At 35.8% G+C, this 22,807-nt stretch overlaps 1 protein-coding gene across 1 annotated transcript; it reads left to right on the forward strand.

The window, feature by feature from the left end:
* On the forward strand, nt 2,439–9,354 carry LOC107636933 (receptor-like protein 12). The gene is made up of 2 exons (XM_021122524.1): nt 2,439–2,591; nt 6,525–9,354. The coding sequence occupies exons 1-2, from the start codon at nt 2,439–2,441 to the stop codon at nt 9,162–9,164; spliced, it is 2,793 nt and encodes a 930-aa protein (XP_020978183.1). The 3' UTR covers nt 9,165–9,354.

Below are 22,807 nucleotides of genomic sequence, written 5' to 3' on the forward strand. Positions count from 1 at the left end.
TCAGGTGGAGTTGAGTTTTGTTTATGAGTAATTAAATGCACAAAACAAGAATAGGATTGCTAATTAAATTTGAAATTTCTGATTAGTGACTTGTTAAGGTGCGGTTGTTGTTATGCTGCTGTTTTGTTATGGCACTGTTGTTGTTATGCTGCTGTTTTGTAATGGTTGTTGCTGAATGCTACTCTGTTTTCATTGTGTTGTAGTTGCTGGTTTTGCTTTGATTTGTAGTTGTGGTTGTGTTGGTTTTGCTAGCTTTGTTTGTAATTGCTGGGTGAAGGTTTAGTGTTTTGTAATTGCTGGCTTTGTTTTCTAATTGCTGGCTTTAGCTGAAGAAATTGGAGGGGCTGGATGAGGAGACATTAATGCCTCAGAAGACACCACCACCATCAACATATTAATAAGATTATATGAATTTGATTGATGACATTTAATGTAGTTTTTTAAATTTGAAAACTATTTTAATATTTATGTTATACTATAATTATATTTTAGCATGTTTATTTATAATTTATTTATTATTTTATTTTAAAACGGTTTTTCCGGTTGAACCACCGGTTAGACCGGTTGGACCAGTGAACCAATGAACCAGTAGCTAGAGCGGTTTGATAACCGGTCCGGTTTTCTGAACCTTGATCATGACACATGTAAACGTTTTAAAAAAAAAGACATTTTTAATGTCTTTATCGAAATGATCTCCTTTATTTTTTGCATAAATCGCTAAAAGTTTGTAGCGTTTTAGTATTACATTTAAATCGTTATGAGTTGTAGTGGATTATTAGTAAAACCAAAGTGGAGCCGTTATAAGTAACGGTGATTATGAGGACAAAATCTAAGAGTTAAACCGTCAAGTAAGGAACAGTAAAAAATTGCTTTACAAAATGAAAAATCATTAATGAAGTCTCATGATAGGGCCGAAGTGTTTCTGAAACATCTTGATTCACTTGATGAGGACCAAGCTATGTCCGACAAAGATGAAGATGCCTTGGACACTGAGGATTGAACAAAGATTTTGATGACTAGTCTTGCTTTCTGCTACCTCTGAATGACTCATATTTTGCTGCCTCTGATATCAAAGCTTTGATACATTTGCAATCTATTTTGAACTTTATTTTTAACTTGGATGACTGTAATAACTTTAACTTTGTTACACTCCTTTTGGTATGTATAATTTGCTATCTTTGGCTGTGTTAAATACTATTTGTGCTTGCAGGTTTCTCTCTTTGATAACAAAAAGGGGAGAAAGGATAAAAATGAATTGAAACAGAAACAGAAAATTATGCTCTGTTTCATGCTCTGTTTTAGCTATGATTCCGTTTTGAACTCTGTATCAGTTCTATTTTTGGTTTAATGGAATATTTTGCTCTGATTTGTTCATTATGCCTCTTGATTAAGCATTGAATTTGAGTGAGAACATGGGTTATACATGTTTCCCATCTTGATTGGCTTTGAGTTTTTAATTGTTAAAATCTTGTTCTGTTTAAAGGATCTACAATTCTTCAAAAAATTTTATCTTGATCCTTTCAAATCGGGTCACTTATTGCCTGATCAAATGAGCATATTATTGCTTAGGCATTATTTCTATGAATGAATTGTTCAAATCAGGTTGATCAAAGTACATATTAAGGGGGAGCATGGTGATCAAAAGAAAGGCGGAGTATTACGAGAATCATTAATTAAAGGGAAGTTTTTTCTCCTAATATTTTTTAATTTATTTTAAAAGTGTTTGTCATCAAGGGGGAGATTGTTAAGTTTTGAAAACTAATATTTGATTAAAATAATGAACAAACATTATTAGAGAATAATCAATTGTTTATATGATTATGTTGTGTTTGTGTGCAGAAAAATAATTTTATAAACATGGCCCAAGGAACAAATAATCAATCCCATACATAGTGGTCTATCATAACTAAGCCAAGTCCAATCACAAGTCCATGAACCAAATATGAGAAAATAAAGGAATGAGCCCAAAATCTCTCAAGCCTCATACGGTTACCTACCTCCACTTTTAGATACTTGAATCTCAAATTCATTCCAATTAATTTTCTTGAAGCTTCAACCAAAAGTCAAAAGTCCTCTCTCCTCTCTCCTTTCACTTCGGTCACGTCACTCAGCAAGGAAGAAAGAAAGAAAAAGAAAGTGCAGAAGCTATGGTGGATTGAAGGACAAAAGACTTGTTTCCAAATCCAAGTAAGAAGAAAGGGATACAATCAAAAAGCTAGTCACTCGTCGGTCAGAACACATAAAAAAGTTTCTCCTTTTGTGCTTCACCAAGGAACTAAGGAGAAATCAGCCAAGCATCAAGAACAGAACAAGCATCAATGAAGAAAATGAAGTCAACTATGGTCAGAAGCTCATCAACGCTCAAAAATAAAATTTAGAGCCAAAGCAAAGCTCCACAGTCAAGATTGAAGAAACTTGAAGAAAAAGGATGAGAGAGAATGGATAAGCTACATGCAACAGATTCAGATCTCTCTCTCATCACTGACAAAGCCGCTGCAAGCTATGATGATGAAGAAGAAGACAACATTATGGTTGAACTTGATTCAACTTTGGAAGCTTCACTCTTTTATAATAAGGGTGAACGGCCCAGGGTTAAAGGTAAGGAGAGTAAGTAAAAATACAGAGTTCAATTCTCATAACTACCTAAGATGATTGAGTTCTTCTCCTTCATGTAGATCATTTAGTATTTTCTTTTTCTCAATTTTTGTCTGTCTGAGTCTCATTGAAAAAGGCAAACATGGTGAGGTTTGTAAGAAAAAGTCAATGAGAAGTAAAAGGAAGTGAGTTAAACCGTGAGAAAAAGTCATAAGACGTCTCAGAGATTTTTTGTACATCTTTCTATTTTGTATCATGATTCTGTGGGGATTCCCTTGCAAATTGGGTTAGCACTTTGCTGTTGAAAGTTTTATTGGGGTCTAGTCAAGTTCAAATTGGGTTGAATCTGGATTTGTCCCATATAGGATTGGGTAGATCCTAGGAAAAACATCAGTGTATATAATGTGTTGAAAATATAGTGAAATTCCATCATAATTGTGATGGAGACTGGATGTAGGCTACATTGCATTAGGTAGCTAAACCAGGATACATCTGTGTGTCACTTCTTCTCTACTTCACTTCTGGTTCTGTTACTCAGGAGACAAAAATAAAGTATCTCTCAACTCGTCACGAGACAAAAGCAAAAATATCTCCTAAGTTTCTTTGAAAAAGCAAAAAATAATATTCACAAAAAGGAAAACTAAGATTCAACCCCCTTCTCTTAGCCACTGATAACCATCAAATTTTTATCTATAGCTTATTATATGTAACACACGGATTTGGATCATGTAAATTTTGAATTTTATTTAAGAGGATAAATTATAATCTTTCATCATTTATATTATAGGTGAGACAAGAAAAAATATGAGAGAAAAAATATTCAAAGAGTGAGATATTATACTTTCTCTTATACTTTATCTTTTCAAAAAAAAATTAAAATTTAGAGAATTTAAATTTTGTCACACATCGACGGTTCTAAAAATTAAGTATAAGAATGACTTGAAAGTTTTGTTCTTGTTCATAAATTCTGTAATGAAAATCTTTTTTCAGTATCTTTGTGTATTTTACTATTTTCGTTTAAAAAGTAAAAAACAAAAATTACTTCATATATTTTTATATATTATTCTTTGCTGCGTGCATGAGACGAGGACATACGAATATTTCCAATCAATAATGACACTCCAATTTGCTTGAATAATGGAGTTGATAAACGTACACACAGGGTTGGACTAAGAGGTAGAAAGTAAATCTCTATACAGAAGGCAATCGTGTCTCCATTCTGCTGAGAGACTAAAACTAAACAAAATTCTCTAAACAAAAGAAGAAAGACAGGACATAAGTCATACATACTGTTGTTATGTGCAGAATTACCTACCTTCATACCCAATTCTAAATTCAATGCGTACATTTGTACCCCATTATCGTGTATCAACAGCATTTTGGGGCCAACAATTTCTCTCCACTACTAGAAGATATTTTGAATTTGTCAAAATATGACATGGGAACAACATATTCCTGGTGAGACATGTCAATCAACAAATTTTGAGAGATGTGCAGAATATTAATCATATAATATTGCTCATAAATTTTACCATACGTACCAACTCTAATTACTGTTATGAAAAAAGTGAAACTAAGATATTGGAAAATGTTATTTAATATCAACACAATCTTATTTTATGTCAATATTCACTTTATTATCATTAGATGTTAATGTGATTTATTAAACATTTAGTAGATTTTTAAGTTTCTTTTACCCTTAAATCGTATTAGAGAACTTTCCTTCATTTTAATAGATTATTAAGTTTTTTTACCCTTTCCGAGGAGTTAAGTTACAGAGAAAGAAATCAAGAAGGTGGTGAGAGTCAATTAGCAAACGAAGATTACCATATTTATTATTTTGGCAATTTTAAATTTTAAATAAATAAATAAATTTAAATTATATGGCAAAAGTTGATTGGAGTGAATAAATTTTCTCATTTACTATCATAACAACCGAAAAAATATCTGATAGATTAGTGATGGCTAATTTTACTTATTGTAATCTAGCTTGCAGCGTAATTATTAAGATGAGATAATTTGGTGTTATATCTTAAATAATGGCCAAAAATTTTTAAAACGTTGAAGATCAACTTGTATTGCATTTATATATTTATATACATTTTATTTGTTATATAAATATGAATATAAAGAGGATAAAAAACAAAACAATGTAATTACTTTTATCGGTGGAAATAAAAAGAGAAAGGTGTAGATATCAAGCGGTAAGTCCTAAAACAAACAAAACTAATTGAATACGTCGAAATCGTATCTGCAAAGGGAGTCAAACGGTAAGAATAACTTTTTAAGTTATTTTATTTATCTTTGGGATTCTATCTTAGACAGGGTGACAAGTATTTTATGAAAATGAATCTAATATTCCGCACCCAAAGAAATTGATGTATTTTACTATTTTAGATATTTTTTTTAGTAATACTATACCGCGAGTAAATATTATTATTTTAGACTAATATTTAATCAATAATAATTTACATTCATATTTATAAAAATTTGTACATATAAAATACATAATTTATATTTATATTTATTAAAATTTATACACATAAATTAGCATAGTTTACACACATAAATCAGTAAAATTTATAGTTCGAAGACTTTTTTTTTCTTTTAAGTATTTTTTTAGGTTGGTTAATATATCTCCTTAGATATCATGAATAACATTGTAAAATGCCATGTTATATCTATTAATTTTCTCAAAAAATCAACTTTTTTTAACCACCAATAAACTAAAAAAATAATAAATAGTAATACTCTAAATCAGTCTCTAAAAAATTTTTAGTTGAACATTTTAGTCGTTAATAAATTTTATTGTCAAATTAGTCTCTAAACTTTTATTTCATTAGATAAATGATTTCTTACTCGAGATTGTTCGTTTATATAGAGTGACTGAAATCAAAATTTAAAAATTTTTAATAACTATTATGTCTTATATTAAATAACGATATTGACTAAATGATCTAACTTTTTTCTAAAATTTACTAAATGATCTAACTTTTTACTAATTTTTTTTTACATAATGATGGATATGTCTAACAAAATAAAATATTAAAGGCTAATTTGATGATCAAAATTTATTAAAAATTAAATTGTCGGACTAAAAATTTTTTAATAACTTATTTGAGATATTACTAAATAATACATGATCAAATGTTAAGGAAGTAATTATTATTTAGATAGAAAAAAGAAATTCATATATTAAAAAAATTAACAATGTTATTTGTACACCAAAATCAACCACCAATGTATTTGTATATAAGTATATGTGCAGTTTAATTTATTTTCAATGTGTATTTGTATTACAATACGTATTTTATACTAATAATTGACTTTAATGACTAATTTTTGTGTACATGTAGCATTACTCTAAAAAAAATAGAGAAATATTGACAAATCAAAAAGTTAGTTCCAATCTTTTCTAAAAGAAAACAGAAAAACTGACTAGTCACCCCTGCCATGGAGGCATGGATCATCAAATTCGCATTCAAATATACTTGCTTTAATCAAACACTCAGCTATAAAAGGAATAGCTTCAGTCAAAGAGATACACAACCTTCACCCTACTTCAAAGTTTAAACACTAACTGCCAAAATAAAAGACATGATGCCATTTCAAAAGCTTTTATTTTCTTTCTTCATAAACTACTTATGCATGATGAGCATTATTGCCGATATCTATGCATCTATTACTACAATCCAATGCCTAAGCCATCAACAATTCATGTTGCTAAACATGAAGCACAACCTTGTATACAACCCTTCCAAATCAACAAAACTTGTTCACTGGAATCAAAGTGGTGTTGTTGATTGCTGCCAATGGAATGGAGTATCATGCAATAATGGTCATGTCACTGGCCTTGACTTGAGCCAAGAATCTATTTCTGGAGGTCTACACAATTCTTCAAGTCTCTTCAACTTTGAACATCTGCATAGCTTGAATTTGGCTTTCAACAACTTTGCCTCTTTCATACCATCATTGTAAAGCTGAAGAATTTGAGGCATTTGGACTTATCTAATGCTGGATTTTGCGGCCAAATTCCAAAGGGTATCTTCCACATTCAAACTCTGAAGACGCTTGATGTATCAAATAATGAAGATCTTGAGGGATCCTTACCAGAATTCCTACAACTTGGACAACTTGACACATTGATTCTTAGCAACACAAATTTTTCTGGACAGTTAGTAAGTTCTATTTCTAATTGGAAACAGTTGTCAACTTTAGATCTTTCTAACTGTCAATTCAATGGGACACTTCCTGATTCTTTATCTGAACTCACCAATTTGGTCCATCTAGACTTGTCATACAATAGATTCAGTGGTCCTATTCCATCTTTCAATAAGTCCAAGAATCTCCAATATTTGTCTCTTCTTCAAAATGAACTGGCCGGAACAATTCTTTCTACTCAATGGGAAGAACTTTCAAATCTCTGCATAATCAATTTAGGAGATAACTTCTTTAGTGGTAAGATTCCCAAAAGTCTCTTTACAATTCCATCACTACAAGAATTTACTCTATCTGATAATGGTTTTGAGGGTCTCTTGGATGAATTCCAAAATGCAACAGCTTCCACATTAGAGTTGGTTGATTTGAGTATCAACAAATTAGAAGGGCCTATTCCTTTGTCTTTATTTGGTCTTAAAAGACTTAGCCTCCTCAATCTTTCATCAAATAAATTCAATGGAACTATACATCTAGATACAATTCACAAACAACTACCGTATCTAAGTGTATTAGGCCTTTCAAATAATAAACTGTCAGTTGAAATAACTGATGATGATTCTAGCCTTTCATCCTTTCCTAACCTGACAAATGTATTGTTGGCTTCTTGCAATTTAAAGAAATTTCCAAGTTTCTTGAAGAATCAACCAAAGTTATTTGATTTAGACCTATCCAGCAACTTGATTCAAGGGCCAATACCTGAATGGATCTGGAAATTTGATTCCATGGTTGCCCTGAATCTTTCCAACAATCTTCTCACAGATTTGGAAGGCCCTTTGAAAAATCCGAATTCAAGTCTTATGATGATTGATCTTCACTCCAACCAAATTCGCGGGTCAATTCCATATTTCACAAAATATGCTGTACATTTGGACTTGTCAAACAATAAATTCAGCTTTGTCCCACCTCACATTGAAAAGTATCTTTCCTTCATGTTTTTCCTCTCCTTATCAAACAACAGCTTTCAGGGAAAAATTCCTGAATCCTTTTGTAACTGTTCTTCTATTAGAGTGCTTGATCTTTCACATAATAACTTTGATGGCCCCATTCCCAAGTGTTTGATAGCAAGAAATAATACTCTTAGATTACTGAATCTTGCTGGAAATAAACTCTCAGGTCATATATATGACACAATATTCTCAAGTACATGTAATTTAAGGTATCTTGATCTTAATGCAAATCTACTTAGAGGTACCATACCAAAATCACTAGCCAATTGCCGAAAGCTAGAGGTACTAAACTTGGGAAACAATATTTTGAGTGATGAATTTCCTTGCTTCTTGGGCAACATTACGAGCTTGCAAGTACTAGTTTTAAGGTCGAACAGACTGCATGGACCTATTGATTGCAGCCACAACACAAGTCATTGGAAGATGCTTCGTGTTGTTGATCTAGCCTCAAATAAATTCATCGGCATACTACCTGGAAAACTCTTGCAAAGTTGGACAGCTATGATGGATGATGAAAATTACGCAAGGGAAAATGGAGGCTACTTGTTTTTTAACATGTATGATTTTGGTCATTATATTCATTTCAATGATATGTTAGCACTGATCAACATTGCTATTGTCAAAAGATTGGCCAAGATCTTTGCAAATGACCCTCCTTTTATGTTTGATGACATGTTGAATTATGCAACCAAAGGCAATCAATTGCCATATGGAGGAACCTACTTGGATTCAGTTACAGTTGTCAACAAAGGGATGCAAATGAAGTTGGTCAAAATTTTCTCAATCTTCACTTCCTTGGATTTCTCATCCAACCAATTTGAAGGTTCAATACCAGAAGAGCTTATGAGTTTGAAAGCTCTGAATGTACTCAACATGTCACACAATGCTTTCTCTGGCCACATTCCATCATCCTTAGGAAATTTAACTGCGCTTGAGTCTTTAGACCTATCAAATAACACTTTGTTTGGAGAGATTCCAACAGAGATTTCAAGTTTAACTTTTCTTGCAGTGTTGAATCTATCCTTTAATCATTTGGAGGGGGAAATTCCAACAGGAACACAAATTCAATCTTTTGATATCTATTCCTTTGAAGGCAATGAAGGTTTATGTGGACCTCCTCTAACTAATAATTGTGGCGATGATGGAGTTCAAGGGTTGCCACCAGAACCATCAGCATCTTCTGAAACACATAACTCAATTGATTGGAATTTCTTAAGTGCTGAATTGGGATTCACTTTTGGGATTGGTGTTATCATTCTTCCCCTTATCTTCTGGAAGAAATGGAGATTGTGGTATTCGAAGCATGTGGATGATTTGCTTTGGAGGATCATTCCTCATCTTGATTTCGTATATGAACAACGTGGACAACACAAGTACAGAACTCTAAGGTGGATATCTGCATGATTTCATGAATGGTCGGTAATGAGCATATAAATTTTTATGCAGTCTTTTCTCATATCTAGTATTTTAAGATTTTGTATAAACATGAACTTTATCCAATAGTATATAGCTACTAAATAATGAAATCGTTATCTAAGTTTTTAATGAATAGTAACAATCCAAATTCAAATTATTGCAGGGATTGTCTGAGTGGTTTGGGTTCTACTAGATGAAGGTGAAAAGATGAAGAGAAAAAACTAAGAATCATAGCAGAGTAATATAAAAGGAGTGTTTAGAATATACAACACTTGAGGTTCTCTAAGAAATAGTTTTTCCTTATTTATTTGCTGGTGTTCTATTATACACAGTGTTTTCCTTATCATTTGAAAGATGTAGCTAGATTTTATAACTTCTTAGTTCTTATTGTTTATCAGTTTAATGCAGAGTATAGTTTACGAGAATATGTAAGCATAATTGCATGAAATAAATTGTATGAGATTACGTTTACAACTTTGCTTTGTTTAGTTACTATTTTTTAACCGTTGGACAGAGATAAATTATTAAATATTTACTTATAAATATTTAAAAGTTCAACACTCAAGGTGGAGCAAAGAAAGACAAAAATAATCATAAAAGACAAATAACTTCTGTCATCTCCGGCATAGCCATCGACCACATGAGTTATTTACTATACCATTCTGTAGCACATGAAAACGATTGATCCACACACTCTACAACTCCTGTTGTCTTGCTCTGAAATATGACATCATTCCGTCGTAGCCAAATAATCCATATTACTGAAAAGAACCCAACTAGCCAAAACTTGCGCTGCTCGCTTCTCATCGGCATAGATCTCCAACTCTCAAAGTGGTCTTTCAAAGTACCAAGAGCAGTCCACTTTTGTCCAAATGCCGATATCCATGCACACCACACATGCCAAGAGAGCTCACACGTAACAAATAAGTGTTGTATATTTTCAACACCTTTTTTACACAACACGCATACATTATCATTCTGTTGTAGGATTCCCAGTCTACTTAGCCAATCCTTTGTGTTGACCCTGTCTACCAATACAAACTAAACGAACAACTCAACCCGCGGTGGGACTGGACCTTTCCAAATTTCCTTCGTGAATGTATAGCTCAGAAGCTCCTCATTCATGGTCTCTTCCTACAAAACCTGCACAAATGTGTTAATAGAATAAACTCCTTCCTTGCCAAATTTTCACACCACTCTATCTTGTACATCTGCTACTAATCGAACAGATTGCAAGACGTGAAGCAGCTGATCCAATGTATCAGTCTCCCATTGGCGGAGTTCCCTCCTCCATTGGAAGTGCCAAACCCACTCTATTCCATCCCAGAACCCACAATCCCCAATTACTGATCCTTTTTGGTTTGAAATAGGGAAGAGTCTCGGAAAGGAGTCTTTCAACTTTCCCACTTGGAACCATGTATCCTCCGAGAACCTGGTTGATCTACCATCTCCTACTTCCATGGCAAAGCCATCAATCATCTTCTGTCTGACATGTTGCTCCTTTATTTGTATTTGACATATGTCTCTCCACGGGCCCCCTCTCCTTGGTAACTCCTGAGTTGACAACAAGTGATTCGGGTTCAAGCTATTACAGGAGCACACAATCTTCTTCCATAGAGGACAGTCCTCCTTTGAGAATCTCCACCACCATTTAAATAGTAAGACAGTATTGTGGACCACTGCATTACCCACCCCCAAGCCTCTGAGCTTCTTTGGTGCTTGGACCACCTCCCACTTCACGAGAGCCATACCAGGTCGTCCATCATCCTTCCCCCAAAAGAACCTCCGCTGCAAGGAAATGATTCTTCGTGCAACTACATTTGGCATCTTATACAAGCTCAGGTAATAGATAGGTAGGCTATTAATCACCGACTTAATGAGCACCAGCTTTCCAGCCTCACTAAGAACCTTCGCTTTCCACAAGCTTAGTTTTTCCTCCACCTTATCTAGAACCAGCTTCCAAGTTTTTACTAACCTTGGGTTTGCTCCTAGGCTAATTCTGAGATACCTCACCGTTAGTGCTGCCTCATGGCATCCTAGTAGTTGACACATTCAGCTTACCCACTCCTGACTGCAGTTCACCGATATCAAATTGGACTTCTCAAAATTAATGCTCAACCCAGACATCATTTCAAAGCACCTCAGAAGTCTCTTATAGTTTCTCACTGTCTCCTCCTCCGGAGGACAGAATAATATAGTGTCATCAGCAAATTGTAAGTGTGACAACTCTATATTATCCCTCCCGACTAAGAGTGGAGATATCCGACCGTTCCTCAATGCCTCCCCGATCATCCGGTTAAGCACATCCACCACCAGAACAAACAAAAACGGCGATAACGGATCCCTTTGCCGTAGGCCCCTCGGCATGTTGAATGGTTTTGATGGTGACCCATCGACCAGGATAGAAATGGATGCCGATGTAACACACTCTCTGACCCATGACCTCCATGTTCTACCGAAACCCAGCTTTTCTAATACAGTATCAACAAAGCACCATTTAACTCTATCATAGGCTTTCTGAAAATCAAATTTGATAATCGCTGATGCCTTCTTTTTCTGTTTTAGCCATTGCACCGTTTCACATGTAATTAAAGCTCTATCATGTATCTTCCTTCCCTTCACAAAGGCACTCTGTGATTCCCCAACTAAGCCTAGCATTACACTCCTCATTCTCCGTGTCAACAATTTAGAGATAACCTTATATACACATCCAACCATGCTGATAGGTTTGAGGTCTTTAATCTCCTTAGCCCCAACAAATTTTGGCGCCAGTGCTACCCATGTGATATTAGAGTCTGCTGGTAGTCTTGCTGTCTCAAAAAAAGCCATCACAACTGTAGTGAATTCTGTTCCTATCTCGTTCCAACACTTTTTTACAAAATTCATGTTATACCCATCACTCCCTGGAGCCTTAGAAGATTCGCAATCCCACACTGCCTCTTTCACCTCCTCTACTAATGGTAACACCTCTAAAGCCTCCGCTTCCTCCCTCTCTAATCGATTAACTAATGCATCTCTAAAGCTCACACTTGGAGAACTTTCCTGTTGGTACAGTCTTTTATAGACGTCCCGAACTGAAACTTTGATTCTTGCTTGATTCCTGACTATCCTTCCATTAATCACCAAAGACTCACATACCACTTTTGCTTCCAGTGCATCTCCTGTCTCACATACCACTTTTCACAGCACTTCACTAGTGCCCTTCTCCTTGCCTCCATTGTACCATCATAGTGTCCACTACTAACCATATCATCCACCTTCGGTATTTTTGCCTCAAACCTCTTTATTCTCTCATTCATATTTCCAAAATGCTGTTTATGCCATATGCGGAGTGGAACTGACAGTGCTTTCATCTTCTCTAGGAATTGTATGTTACCTAATCCCCTCCATTCTTCCTTCACTATTCTCAAGAACCATTCATGTGTGAACCACGAATCCAAGCTTCGGAACGGTCTCGGGCCATCAAATTTCCTGCTATCTTCCATGATCAAAGGAAAGTGATCTGATAAACCTCTTGGGCCTCCCCTCAGGCACGTCTCTGGATATGCATCCAGCCACCCCAAAGAAACTAGACTCCTATCAATACGACTGCACGACTGTTCTCTAAACCAAGTGTACTTACGATCGTTTAGTGCCAGATCAATTAATTCCATGTCATTTATCCATGTTCTGAAATCTTCTGCAGACGCTGATAGACTGGTCGCTCCTTTTCTTTCTTCCAAATGCAGAATTCATTAAAATCCCCAAGTAACAAAAAGGCACCTGATATAGTCCTGCAATATAACTCAGTTCTTTCCACATCAAAATCTTTTCACCTCTCACATGCGATCCATACACTAGGCAATGAAAATTGTCTTTCACCACAACTCCTTCTACACACATCCATCTATCTCCTTTATAGAAATTTACAAATTAAAGACTGTTTCATCCCATATTAATAATAACCCTCCAGATGCCCTAACTGAACTTACAAATTCCCAACTGGCTCTGTCACTTCTCCAGATACGAGCAACATCAAACTTAGTCACCATTTCCTTCTTTGTTTCTATCAACCCCAACATTTCCAATCTAGACTTACTCTTAAAGTTCTTTAGCATACTAAATTTTGCAACACCTCCCAACCCCCTTACGTTCCAAGAACTTAAAATCATTGAAAAAAATTATTGCACACCTGTTTTCGATTTTTGGGCCGGCTTCTTCGGACTTTTACTTTCTGCTTTGCTTGTCGTCGCTTCAGAGCAATTGCTTCATTTTGTTCCTGTAAAATAGTCATAATGTCCTCCTCATCACTGCACTGAGCACCTGACTCTACCGCTAGTTTCCAGGCCTCTTTGTTCTCTGCCATTTCCTCTTCCCAACTTGGTCGTTGTTCCTTTCTATAGAATTTACTACCACCATCCGTTCCAGCCTCCACTCCTGATCCTGAATCGGTATCGTGCACGGTTTTTTCCTCTTGCCCAGTCCCGTTACATTGAAGCCGACCATCCATCAAGATTCCCCCCTCCTCCAGTCTCAATCCTGTGTTGCTTTGGATCTGACTTCCTTCCGCTGCTCTATTTACTATGCCATCATTAGTGTACTTTCCCGCGTCTGCACCAATACTCATCAGTCTCTCCTTTCCCAACTTACATGATTCAATTTGTGTTTGTGCTTGTTCGACAGATTTGTCAATTTCCTGTCCCCACTTCCGTCAATCTATGTCATCCTCGATGGCCTCCACATCAGTACTTCGCGCTCCTACAAGCTTCTCAGCCATCGCCCTCCCTGCATCCTCCTCCAGATGGTGCTGCTGTCCCCGGTCCTCTTCCATCTTGCGTTGAAGTCCACGGCACTCGAACCCAGGCTCCTTGTGCGTCACTTCCACGGTCAGAGGTTGCATCCCGTGCCAGATCAGCAAGGCCCCAGGTTCGCTCGCCTCCGACACTGGCCAACCGCATCCGTCTGCCCGTCTCCTCCTCCTATCGTCTGCCGAACCGCTGCTTGGATGCGCCGTTCGCGCAGCAAGCTGGAGAATAGAGCGCGTCTGCTGCCGGGTCGCATTGGGAGCTGGGTCAGGCCCTACCCGGTTTGAGGGACCAACAGCTACTGCTTTCTAGCGGGCCCGCTCCAACAGCCAAGCCTCATGTCCCATTACTAGCTTATTGGGCCTAGAAGCTACCAACCCATTATCCTTTCTTGTGTTCTCATAAGTTTGGTTTTCATAATAGACTTCATAATTATTTGATACTGTATCCTCCGAGTCAATATCCTTATTAATGTGGAAAGATCCCTAAAAATCCTCTCTCGCTTTTAATGCCTCGTAATTACTATTACTGTTATCATATTAAATTTTCGAATTCATATAACTCCATTCATTCAAATCAGCCTATGAAATTACCGTCCTGCCCTTGTTTTGTTCGTCATTCCTGTATTCGTCTGCCAGCACTGCCGCGATGTCCCAACCAACCACCCTTTGTTCTTCACCATAATTCAATAGACCCCCAATTCCTGCATCTTGCATCTTTTCTCCATTCATCATGTCCCTAGCTTCTGTTTTGTTCTGCCACGTCCGGAAACATTCTTCCCGATACATTTCTCCACCCACTTCTCTTACAAGGACGTCAAACCCACTTGTACCTACTGTAACATGAATCTACTCGTTGATCATGTCGAAGACACAAGTATCAATCAGAACTCTACCCACACTGAATGAGGTACACGATTCTGTCAGTTTATCACATGCCACCATCTCACCCCATTGCTCTCCTATTTTGTGAAAGGTGTCTCTTGACCATGCATGTAGTGGAACTCTGTAACAATCCAACCAAACTCTTCTAGACTCGCTCTTCTCAGTCTCGTCCCACCTCCATATCATATGAAACAATTTTAATAGATCATTCATTCTAAAGGTGTAAGCTTCTTCCGCACTAAGCACTGTATCAAACGTTAACAATGCTTTATACGCTCCTAACTCCCTTACTTGCATCACATGTGGCCATTCCCTATGAATCCTTTGCTGTAGTGTCTTAAAATCAATCGCCAATTTCGTACCTCCTACAATGCTTCTCTGTAGCCAGACGACATTCTCATTTGCTATCGGTACTTCTACCTTCTTTGTCAATCCATTGTTAATTGGATCCTTTCCGGGAGCATTAGATGGTTGCCTAACAACTTTCTCTTCAGCTCCTCTCTCACGCCTTATATGTGAATTTTTCCCTGCAGCATCTTGTTTGTCGAACACTTCCGCTTCTTTGCCCCTCTTATTTTGCCACAGAGCTCCCCTTCTATACTTCGCTTCTCCAACAAAGATTCGTTTACCTCTCATCGTCACCCTGTTCATATGTGCAATGGCCTTCAAAGCTCCTCCTTTTGTCGTATATCGTACAAATGCAAACAAATAGATATGTCCATTTTTATTCTTCCGGGACAAATATATGTCAATGATTCTGCCTGTCCATTTGAACATATTGAATAGTTCTCTTTTTGATATGTCATCCGGCAAATTATCAACGAAGACGGAGAAGGACTCAAGCTCTAATCGTTGATACTCTTCTTTGTTCCAAACCCTAGGATCTTTGTGTTTCCCCACCTCACTCTCTCTCGAACGCTCTGTCGCTCTCGCTCTCTCATCACTCTAGTTATAAATATTTATTTTACATAGAATTTAACAGATATTCTTGGAGAGTTGGCTTAGCAGAAGTGAAAGGTCTTAATCAAAATTTATTTGAACGTAGAATTCGAATGTTGAGTCTCACTTATCTAGTTTGACGGAGAGAGATTGTATTATTATTATCATTGGGTGTAGGTCCATGCTATGAGCAAGATCAAAATTAATTTGATGGCTAACATTTCAGGAAATAATATAGCATATAGTACCTTAAAAATTAATATAAAATCCATTTTAGTAGTTAAACTAGGGATTAACTCGTGTAATGCAAAGCAATTTAAGTTGGTCAAGTAGTCAGTTCACTCGTCTACTTAAGTAAATGTTAGGAGTTTGAATTATACCTTATCCATGCAACAACTTATTGGCCAGTGACAGACCCTTCAATGAAGCTCAGATCTACGACGAATTAATCCTTGATCTCTTGGGTTAGAGGATACCGTGTGCAACAAAAAAAACTCATGTAATACAAGGGTTTGTTATTATTATTATTTTCAATTTCAATAATGATATATAAGATAACCTACCGTATGTCTATTTTTTTAAGAAAAATAAAAAATTTATATATATATGATGGTAATCAGTGGCTAAGAGAACAAGGATTGAATTTTGGCCTCTCTTTTTTTCTTTACTTGTAACCTTGCATTCTGTTGAGAGAATATAGGAGAGACTTTAATTTTGTCTCCTGATATGGTAGGAGCCAAACCAGTGTTACTTGCAAGGATAGTTGTAATGAAATAAAGCTTAGTGAATAAATTAGGAGATATTTTGTTTTTGTCTCCTTTAGTATAGAACCAGAAACAGAGAAGAGAGTAGAGAATGATACACAGATGTATCTTGGTTTGGCTACCCAGTGCAATATAGGCTACATCCAATCTCCATCACAACAATGATGAAATTTTACTATCTTTTCAACAGATTACAATCACCAATTCTTCCTAGGATCTACCCAATTCTATCTGGGATAAGTCTAGATTCTAATCCAACCTGAACTTGACTAGGACTCACCCTAGTTTTCAACTACAAAGTGCTAACCCAACTTACAAGGGAATCCACTCAGGATCATGACACAAAATAAAAACGCTTACAAAGGATTTCTGAAAAAACTTAGGCTTTTTCTCCAAGTCTAGCTCTCTGCCTTTTTCCACTCATTGGCTTTTTCTTACAAACCTCACCATGTTTTTTTACCAATGAAACTCAGACAGTCTAAACTGAGAAAAAGAATTACAAAATGAAAACCATGAAGGAGAAGAACAAGAACAACTCAGGGAGATATGAGAACGGAAACAAGTGCTCTTTCTCTCTTGCATCAATCCTTAGCCGTTCACCCATATTATAGAGGAGTGAAGCTTTCAGGGCTTGAACCATACTTAGCACTTTGTTTGTCTTCTTCTCCAACAATCAGAATCAGCAGCGGTATTCACAAAAGAAAGAGAGAGAGATGACCGAAGCAGTGACATGCAACCATGCCTTTCTCTTTCAACCTTTTTCTTCACGCATCTTGAATCTGATCTGTTCATCTTTGGCCCCAAGTTTATTTCTTGACCATTAATTCATAGCAAAGTGCCATTAACTTCACTTTCTTCATTTTTTCAAAATGGTGCTTGTGACTCAGAAGATTTCTTCAACGTTCCTTGATGAAGCACAAATGAGAAAATCACCTTTTTTTTGTGATCCTCTGTCCAGATGAGATTTTCCCTCTTGTTGTAGATTTTTTCCTTTTCTCTTCTTGCTTGAATTAGGAAACAACCTTTTTGTTTTTGACTGTGCCCTAACTCTAGAAATTTTCTTTTTTTTCTTGCTTCAGAGTGATGTGATGTTAAAGAAAGAGAAGAAAGAGAAGCGAGAATTCACTTTTCGGTGGTGTGGTGTTCGAATGAAATGAAGTTTGAATTACCTAGTTGGAGTCTAAGTAAAGTGTATGGATTTGGGTGTTGGATCACCGAATGGACTTATGATGGATATGAGCTCATTTTCTTTCTTTCCTATATGGTTTAGCAACTTATTAAGGAAGCAAAGTTTGTTTATGTTGAACTCGATAATGGGCCAGTGTGTGTGTGAGAGCTTGAGTACTTGATTCTTGGACCAGTTTTAGTTAAACTAACTTTTTGCACATTAAACAGAATATATCACACAAACAATTTAACATTAATTCAACAATATTTAGTCATTATCTTAATCATAGTTTAATTTACTATACTCAAAAATCTTCCCCTTGATGACGAATATTATTAAATAAATTGAAAGGAAATGAGAGGAGCATAAGGAACTTCCCTTTGATGTTTTCAATGACATGAAACTCCCCCTTTATTTTGATCTTCAAGCTCCCCCTGAATTTTAGTTTTTTATAACTTGGTAACAACAATCTTTTCACAGAAATATTGCCAAACATTCAATGATTATCAAACAGTTTGTATCTTACATTGTCTCTATTTGGAACTGTTACCCTACTGAGAACCCGAAAGAATGATGTTTTCACCCGTTTTGAGAATTGTTTATTTTCAGATGCAAGGTGTGATGCACCTCATTGAGCATGCTGAACTCTCTGTGGAAAGCGAAGACTCCTCTTTATTTTGTACTTAAGATTTTTATTTCTCCCCTTTTGTATATATGCATATGTATATCCCTCTTAGAGGATGGTTCATGGAGAAACAGGTTGTATTTTGTTTACTTCTGAGTTGTATTATACTTTCTAGTCAGCCTTGTCTTCGCAGGTTGAGACTAGTATTGTCATGTATCTCCTTTTGGATTATATATATTGTTTCTGTCATTTCTGTATATCATTGACATTTTCGAGTGTGATTCAACTGTTGTTCTGTTATTTCTTCTTCACGGGCTCCTAGAATATCATATTTCAAATAAATACGGTAGGGTGTTACATTATAGTATCAGAGCAGTTCGTTTCTGTAGAGCCTGAAAAATGGACTGACTATGCTTCTGAGCATACTCTGGGTTGTGTGTACATGCTATTTAGGATGTCTGCTTAACATATATAGCATAAATGTTAATGAGCATACCTTTGGGAATTCGAAGCACTAGACTTGAGATATTAAGACTGATTACATTGATATTAGTTGTTCGGTGTGGACAAGACCCAAATGACATCTCATGGGCATGAGTGAGGTTATCCAGTTGAATCTTACGGCCGTTCTGGAGATGATATTATGAGGTTAACACAACTAGTTGAAAATGAAAATGGAGGTGGTAATGGACATGGTGTTGGTGATGATATTACGAGTACAATGGTTCCGATGAAAATTAGGAGTTTTTTAGAGTTGGTTAACAATAGTATAGAAAATTAGGAGTTTTTCAGAGTTGGTTAACAAGAGTATAGACTGTGCAAGGAAGAGTGCAGTGGCAGGAAGTGACGGCCGGAAATTCTACAAGAAGGGTTAGAAGGAGTGGTAGTATCCCAAGGTTATTAGCTGAATCCTGTTATGGTGAATTGTAGTAGAAATGAGTGCCAGGAATGGGACTACTCTTAATTGCGCTGCTGAGAATGCTGCCATTAGGACTGGCCAGAAACAAGGAGAATTTGGTTGACGATTGATGAATAATAAGTTCTTAATGACAAACGATCAGAGTGGTACAGCAAAAGCGTAGTGATTTTGATGGCTTTGGGGCGACTATGATGTGAAGGAGGAGTTGTGGGACACAAAGTTAATTCAAGGGTTAGTAAAAGGATTGAGGAACAATACGTTGAGATATAAAAGAGGCGCCCTCACTTGTTTTCTTTTTGGTGATCGAAATTTTGAGGGTAAAATTTTTATTAAGGTGGGTAAGATGTAAAACCCAAAAAAATGATAGATAATTAATTGATAAATTAATTATAAGCAAAGGAGGTTAGGAAATAAAAATTTATATTTTGGAAAAATAAAAAAATTTAGAAAATAAAATTGAGCGCAAAAATATAATTAATTGCGGAAAAATGCACATGGGTGTTAAAATCGATTATACCGGCTTAAGTTTGCCCAATACTATGAGTGAAGAAAAATTGAAAATGTAAAAATGTGAAAATGATAAGGAAAAAAATATTTAGAACGAAAATCCAAACACTTATCTTAAAGGTTTTAACCCAAGGTTAGGCCAAACAAACTAAAAATCGCAAACGGGCCCATATTGACCCAAAGCCCAAGTCCACACTTATAAAACCCCCATTCAACACCAATTTCAGCTACATTCACCCATTGAGAGTGAGGGAGAAGCTGGTGGAGAAGAAAACTATGTATATATATATATTTTCTTTTAGGTGTTGGAATGCCTTACCACCTTTGATTTACGACTATAGCGTAAAACTCTGTGTGGTAGGATGTTACAACTAACAAGAGATGAATGCTAGTGAGTCTAGAACAAATTAAATTGTTTTCTTCTCTATTCATTCTTGCAGCGATATGTTGAAGCTCAGTGGTGCATGTAGGGGTGAGGACGGGTAGCGGGTACCCGATTACCCGTCCGAACCTGAACCGAACCAATTAAATTAGTTCTGAAACTAACGGGTAATCGGGTCCAACCCGAACCAAACCGATGGCTTTTGTTAGTGATTGGTTCGGGTATCGGTTTTGAGGGTGCGGAACCCAAACCAACCCGTGAACCCGATTATATATTAATTAAATAAAAAAATAAAAAAATATATATGACTTTTCCATTAGACAATGATTATTCATTATTAATATGTTTGGATTTTAATGAGTTTAGTTTTTAATGTATTTGGTGTTTAACATGTTTGGATTATTTCTATTGATGTTACATGTTTATTGTACTCGTTGAATTTTTTAAGATAAAAATTTGGTTTTTTTTTTTTTTATGAATTTCAAAGTCATCGGATACCCAATTACCCGAACCGAACCAATCCGTTCTTAATCGGTTTGGTTTGGTTCGAGTATATATACAAAAAAATGCAATTCTAAATCAAACCGAACCAATTATATTTTGATCGGTTCGGTTCTAATTTTACCATAAATCCGAACCAAACCGACCCGTGCTCACCCCTAGGTGCATGACTTCAAATGATTTACAAAGGTGTGCCATTATATTTTATCCTTTTATGAAATTTTATGATTCATGCTTCCATGTTGGAGCTGAAGGGTCTCATGTTTCACAATATAAACTTTGGCCCTATTTATGTAACCCAAAATAATAAACTTGTATCTATATTGTTTTCTTGTTTAGAAACTCAATGCAATGGCTTTTATGTTTTCTTGTCTTAATCAAACCTGTTATACAAAGAAAAAATTCATATATGTTTATAGTTTAGTTCTCACCTTTTACATGTGATATCTATCTCATGCTAGCCGTTTTACTTTGTTTCCAATATTGGCAGGTGGCTTGGACATCTTTGCAGATCTTTTACAACATTTCCCAAATAATACACACTTATGCATCCTTTTACACTTTTATACTTTTTAGATTCTCGTTTTGGAAAGAATCGCTTTCCAAACAGTCCTTCCTTTAATAACTTGACAAAAAGAAAAAAAAAGACTAGTATGGTGCACAAGCATCTAACATTGTCTAGAGAAAAGCCACACCCAAAGGGTGTACAGCTCAACCATCACAGTTTGAATCTATGATGTTGAGTTCACATAAAGGCAACTCAACCATTACTCCAAGGCTTCCCTTCCCTTCCTTAACTTAATTTTACATAATTTTTACTTGAATTGATCACTTGACATGTAATTTCTAATGTATATTGTATATGAAGGTTGAAGCTATTATTATTGGAAACAATGAAGAGGCCATTATGATTACTAATTTAACACCACTAATTTTTCCTGCTTCCCAACCTCCTTATTACATGCATTTACTAGCTGCAATTATTAATTTATATTAACTATTTTGTGATTACAGGCCGCTCAATTGATCCATACATCATAACATACATGGATGAGTATGCAATGCTTCTAAGGCTAAGGTCTGATTATTCAAAGTTGAACAAGTTAGTACATGATTTATTAAATATTGATCCTGCAAGACTAGAAGTTTTTGTAGCTCTATTTGTTTTATGGGAAAGGAAAGATGAGAAAAAAGCATTATCCTTTCGCCAACATTCATATATTCAAGAAACTTCTAAGCCAAGAAACCTTTTTTCCCTTCTCTTTTGTCATGATTTCATATATTCAAGCTCCAAAGCTAGCCATCTAATTATGATTATCCTTTTTCCCTCTTAGTAGGAAGTTTGGAGCACAAAATCTTGAAGCTAATTTTAGGTACAAATTTTCTCAAATAAATTTAGGTCTTGTTTGGTCAGCAATCTTCACTTCTCTAAACACTAAATGAGTGAATATGCAGCATACTGCATCAAGTTTTGATGTATAAATTGCTTCTATATCTGACCTTATCAGAAAGCTTCTTCTGGATTGGAGCAAGCGTGTAGCTATTATATGATATTTATATGTTTTCCTTTTTATTATCTTTCCACCTTGCATCACGAAAAGGAATAATATTGAACACTTTTGCAGCAAAATGTTGATGCAGCTGCGGAAAAGCTAAGGGCTAAAGGAATTGAAGTGTCGGCTTTGGTTTGCCATGTTTCAGATGCACAACAGAGGAAGTTCATGATAAACAAAACCATACAGGTGAGGTTGAAAAGTTTCTTCAGATAATAAACTGTGTTGTATGATCTGTTTTTGCAATCTTGGTGCTTATGAGCAACATGTTCTATTAAGGTCCACCACCATGAATTTATATGTACTATGCTGCTCTGGAAGCTATAGACTAAGAATTACTTTAATCCTTTTACCTAAACTTAAGTCTTTGCAAAAATACTTGAAAGCTATGCTCTAAGAAGTGGTTAGTTAACATGCCTAGTTTGTTACAGAAGTATGGAAAGATAGATGATGTTGTATCCAATGCTGCTGGGAATCCTTCTGTGGAACCCATCTTGCAAACACAAGACTCAGTCCTTGACAAGCTCTGGGAGATAAATGTCAAATCCACTATACTTCTCCTCAAGGTAAATGAAAAAAAAGGGAAGAAACAACAAAAAGTGAAA

This window comes from Arachis ipaensis, chromosome B04 (genome assembly GCF_000816755.2).
Source record: "Arachis ipaensis cultivar K30076 chromosome B04, Araip1.1, whole genome shotgun sequence".
NCBI classification, from domain to species: domain Eukaryota; kingdom Viridiplantae; phylum Streptophyta; class Magnoliopsida; order Fabales; family Fabaceae; genus Arachis; species Arachis ipaensis.